The sequence below is a fragment of the Chinchilla lanigera genome, unplaced genomic scaffold (assembly GCF_000276665.1).
Source record: "Chinchilla lanigera isolate Chin_1 unplaced genomic scaffold, ChiLan1.0 scaffold00011, whole genome shotgun sequence".
Lineage (NCBI taxonomy): Eukaryota > Metazoa > Chordata > Mammalia > Rodentia > Chinchillidae > Chinchilla > Chinchilla lanigera.
The window spans coordinates 26,839,406-26,844,962 of NW_004955412.1; the positions used below are offsets into that span (position 1 = coordinate 26,839,406).

General features: G+C 41.0%; 1 protein-coding gene across 1 annotated transcript; it reads right to left on the reverse strand.

The window, feature by feature from the left end:
- Nucleotides 1-3,313: 3,313 nt before the first annotated feature.
- On the reverse strand, nt 3,314-4,803 carry Pate2 (prostate and testis expressed 2). Its single transcript, XM_013510991.1, has 4 exons — nt 4,645-4,803; nt 4,485-4,505; nt 3,895-4,023; nt 3,314-3,523 (listed from the first exon to the last, which is right to left on the reverse strand). Exons 1-4 carry the CDS (start codon nt 4,694-4,696, stop codon nt 3,387-3,389), a joined length of 339 nt encoding a protein of 112 aa, XP_013366445.1. The 5' UTR covers nt 4,697-4,803; the 3' UTR covers nt 3,314-3,386.
- Nucleotides 4,804-5,557: the final 754 nt, after the last annotated feature.

Here is a 5,557-nt window from a genome sequence, read left to right on the forward strand (position 1 = left end):
TAAAGATCTTTGTATCTAGGGACCTGTACTACACACAAGGCACCCATAGAGGGTTTAGAAAGTCTCAAGACGTCACTTAGCACCGTGACTGGCCTGAGTTGGGAGACAGATTCAGGCCAAATGATCATAAGAGTACCAGAGCCAAAGAAGTTGGAGGGAGGAAGCAAGTGAGCTCTACAGAAGGAATCACTGACGCTCCAGGAGGAAACAATACCCACAGGCAAAGCTGGCAAGGTGGCTTAGGGCCCAGGGAGGCCAGGTAGACAGTTATTGTTGGAGCCTTGAGCTCCTGACCCGTGCACCCCTCCACCTCCAGCACCCTGCCCGTCCCTGATCACTAATAACAGAGAAGTTACACCTTTGAGTTTTCGATTGGCTGAAAGCCTCAGAGTGGGAAAGAAGGCACGAGAAAGGGATTGGGGTTTTCTTAGTGAAGAAAGGAGGGGATAAAAGACACCAGTGGGCTCCTTTTTGGTTGGAGTCCGTAGAGTTCCCTGGATCCTGAGGATAATGTCAGTTATCACTTGAATGACCTCTTGAGTCTGTACAGCTTTGGATTTGTTCCCAGCCACCCACAAAAGGGAGCCATAGCATCAGGCAGTTGGAGAGCTTATGCCCTTTGTTTTTTTTGTACCTGGAATAGAACTCAGGAGCCTTTGCCTTTACCTCCTGCCACTGGCTTATCAGGAGAAAATGTCACTGGGCTGGGCCTGAGGAGGTTCCCAAGGAGATGAGTTTAACCCACCCTAAACGTAGGATGTTTGGAGGTTCACTGACTTTGCTCACAGAAAAGCAGTTTTCAGTATGTGTCAGTAAGAGGCATGGGTTTATTAGGCAGAAATTGCTTTCTAGAGTCAGGTGCAGGCCCTCGAGAACGAGAGATGCTTGAGATCATAATGTCAGGTGAAGTAAACCAAACACGCAAGCTTCAATATTGCATGATTCCTCTACTATGAGAAACCCAAATTACAGATAAATTAAAAAGCAAAATAAAAGATAGATAGCAGGAAACAGAGAGATAGATGTTTTGCAAATGAGAAGCAAACCAAGTGATAGAGGGGTATAAAAAGAATTAAGATGTATTATGTACATGTACAGTGCTCCAAAATGAATGCAATCATTATGTATTGTAAACATGCACTAATAAAAATAAAAATGAAAATGAAAAAAATAAATATTGTTAATAGTGAAATTAGGATGATAGAGCACTTTGAAATTACACACATATTGGATCAAATTTCACCTTTACTATTAGCTAGTTGTAACAGATTGTATTTTCTAAAGATGGCCGCAATACTATCTCCCAAAACACAAGCTCTACACTTCTGCCACTCCCCAATCAGAAAGTCAGCCTTGTGATTCACTTGTAATCCATGTGATGAGGCAGAAGTGATGATGCATGCTATCCAAGGCTAGGACATAAAGTGTGATATGACTTCTACCTTGTCAGCTAATACACCTGCCCTAGGAAGCCTAAGCAATCCAAAAACCCCATGAAGTGAAGGGGTCCAGACCACATGGAGAATCCATGTGCATGTATTCTGACCAATAGCAGCCGATGATATAACTAATCATCAGCACGAACTGCAAAGACATGTGAGTGGACACATCTTCAAATGATTGTTGGTCTCCAGTTTTACATTACCTCTAACGTTCAGGAGCAGAGACAAGCCATCCCTACTGTGTGCTTTCTGAATTCTGACCCAGACTTGTAGTGAATACAGCGATTTGTTATGCAGCAAGAGTAAGTAGAAGATCTTTTGAGACAGGATCTTGCTTTTTAGTTCAGGCTGGCCTTGCACTCACTACACAGTCCAGCCTGGCCTCGAACTCAGGGCAATCCTCCCTCAGAGTCCTGAGTGTGGGATTACAGGTGTGTGCCACCACACCTAGCAGGAAAACTTAATTGTGTAATGCTTGTCAATCCAACAGGTTTTTTCTTCAGGTTTTTCATTTATTAAATTGTCTTACAATGATATCTGCATTATAGGAAGCTGTGAAGTCAATATTACATGATATCAAAAAATATTTAGTATGTGCCTAGCAGACACTAAAGGTTGAAACAATGATAACCACAACAAAACTTAAAAGCAAGTTTTTCTTTATTACATTTAAATCTTTAATACACTTGAAATTTATTTTGATTTAATGTGACAAGTTGTGTGAATTATTTTTCAGCTAATTCTGAATGAACAGATTTTTGGCCAAATTACTGTTCCTAAAAGGTTACGTAAAGAAAACTTGTGTGACTATGTAAATACATGGAAGAATAACATTTGCACATTAGAGGACAGATTTTTTTGTGTCATCATGTAGAGAAAAAAGGTTCACCTAGGTCTTCCTCTATTCATTTGCTCACAGTGAAAGTGGAACTGGGGGAATATCCCAAGATGGGCTAAAGCAAAAGAGAACATTCTCCTGGAGTAGAACAATTTTATCTAGACTGCAAGGAAGTCTCTAAAACAGATTCTTCTCATTCATGATAAATTAATGTAGATACAGAATGCGCTTTCACTCAGAAGTGTCTAAATAAAACTTTGTGTATCAACCTGAACTCATCTAATTTTAGGGCTCCATTCATAAAATTTAAAGAAAAAAATAAGTGTTGGGGATGTAGCTCAGTGGCCAGGCATTTATGAGGCCCTGGGTTTGACCTCCCGGAGTAAGGGAGGAGTTAGAGGGGAAATAGTAACCAAAAATTGTGGGTTCAGCTAGAGACTATCTTAAATGGAATGCTGTGGAAAACTCTGGAGCATTAATTGCACTACAGACTTAATCCTACCTTGATGTACAGGGCCAGCTATTTGTTGCCTGAGGTCCACAGAATAAAGCAGCTCCTATTTGGCTTATTCTCTCTACATTTTCAACTAACAGGACCAAGTGTTTTGTCTCACTGGGAAGCTGGGATTAGTTCTCCTCTGCTTCCAGAATCCATTGACAGAAGGACTATGCTGGTAAGTCTTAAGGTTAACCCAAAGAGAATCCCAACCCGCCAAAGATGGGAGTGTAAACAAGGATAGAGTAAGGTCACAGAATTCTGAATATAAATTTAGGGTTATTTTGGCTCAACAGTTTGCACTTTCATAGAGGAGATAATAAGTAACCAAGTCTGAGCCTATTCATAGCAACAGAAATATAAGGAATCCATAACTCCCTGCCAGATGTGAGCAAGATGACTTGTTCAAACACATGGCCTAGTGTTTGAACTAGACTCAGCTGGCTTACCCTTGTTTCTCCTATCACTGCTTGTCTTTTCATTTCCAGCTGGCTTTTTTTATTTCCTACCATTGGTTAGCAGAGGAGAGTAAAACAAAATACAGGCTTCAGGGAGGAGGTAGAGGGGGTATTTAGTTAAAGAAGGATCCCCGGGCCAGCGAGATGTAGAACTAGAGTCCCACAGGGAGGTTGCAGTAGTTACTATGTGTACAACAGATGAGTTCTGTCTTTTTGTTATAATCCAGGAAGTTGATGTCCTCACAGTTGGTCATACATGACAGTTTTGAATAATAATACAGACTTTGCCCTGAGGAGGTTAAAGAGAAGAAATACAAATGTAATGGCTCCTATTTCCTCTTACCATATTCCTGAAAATAGCTTATCTTCAGATCCTCTCTACTTTTTTTCTAGGCCTAAATAAGATGTAAACCTGAATCTGCTATTTGCCGACCCAGGGAGTGGATTTTCTTCCCTAATTTACCAAGAACATCAGCCTCTCCTCGGCCAAATATCATCTTCAGGAAAAATGCATCTTTTTCATCCCTTCTATATGACCACCCATCTTCACCCACCCCATCTACCACTCATTCTGGGGTTAAAAAACAAATGAACAAGAAATACAGTTGCTTCTAAGGGGAGGAGGTAGTTATTTCCCCATTATTCTACATGTCATGTTACCTTTGTTTGTGAGTATATAAATGTTCTCTGTAGCACAAGATTGTTTATAATTCAGGATGCAGAAATCCATGACTCCGTAGCAGTACCCAAGATGATAATGTTTACATTTATAGCACATTCTTGCAGAATCTGCCATATACAGAAAGAGGTGCTCAGCGCATGCAGTCTACAGAAGGTTCTCTTGAACTAGGGGCTTTTCTGCAGGTTATTGTTGCCTAGTGGCTCCTAACCTTTCTGCACTAGGACTGCTTTGATAATCTTATGAGAGAAAATCTGTAGAGACATACAATAAATGTTGTATATCATTTCAGGAGGTCCGTGTTACTTTTACATTTATCCATGGATCTCAGGTAATAAACCCCTCATCTAACCTGATGATTTTGTCCATTAATGGGAAAAAGGAAGCTAAGGAAGAGATTATAGCCTCTTTACTCAAAGAAATAGACTAAATATGTCTGGGAGAAGATAAACTTCAAGGAGTCTCTAATAAAAACGGCTTAGAGACCTGTCTGAAGATGGAGGGGAGGATTATTCCTAAGCATGTTACAAATGACGTGTTTAATAAGGACTTTAAGCTAACACACTCATACCTTTGAGAGAGCCTTGTGCACCTGCAAAGAGAAGAAAAAAATCTTTGTCACAATTCACAGACTTCTGCACAGCTCTAAAAGCCAATTTTTGAAACTTCATCTCCAGCATCTGCCCATCTCTTAACAAACTACTAGCTGCCTTGATATCCCCAGAACTTACCCCAGTTCCAGCTGAACAGAGAGACTGTGCCCAGCAGAAACAGAAGAATCATCCTGGAACTCTTGTCATGTGCAGCTTCCTGTGTCTGGGACCTGTTGTTCTCCTGTGATTTGCTGTTGAACTATTCATCTAAATCATATCATCATAAAATTCCAGGGACAGATAGTACCTCCATGTTCCCAAACCAACCCTCCATATCTGATGCTCTCACAGCATTCCAAAAATAGTGCTCACTCTGATTGTGCACAAATCCTGAAATGAAAGTAAAATTGTGATGTTTGTGATTTACCAAATCTGCTCCTACATCAGCGTTGCAGGTCTTAATAAATCTGGGAGATATTTTTATAGTCCCCTATTCACCATCCTGAAAGAGAAACCTCATCCATTCTACCTGTTAACCTCTCACCTGGGCTCATTTTTCTCCATTTCCACTGCCATTACCATAATCTAATCCTTTATAGTCTCTTGTCTGGATCAAGGAATAGCCTTCCTTTGCTGCTTCTTCTTTTTTAAATCTTCATTTCTACTCTTGCTCCTTGTTATGGTTTGCGCCCGTGTGAGCCCCCCAAAGCCTCATGCAGTCATGGGGCAGGCTTTTAGAGTTTGATTGATTATGGGTGTGAGAGCTGCACCCGCCCTGCGGTGGATAGTTTGCATATGTAAGGGAGAGGAAGTGGTTGCTTGCGGCCATTCATCCGTTTTAGTGCTTGTTGCTTTTGCTGTGTTCTGCCGCCATGAGCTGTAGCCCTCTGCCATGTGCCACTCTGCCTTGTAACCTGCCAAGTATGGACTGAAAGCTCCACAAACTGTAAGCGAAATAAACCTTTCCTTCCTTAATTTTGGGTGTCAGGTATTTTGTCCCAGCAATGAGAGAACAGTAACCAAGACACTCCTTTTCAATTATTTCTCCATG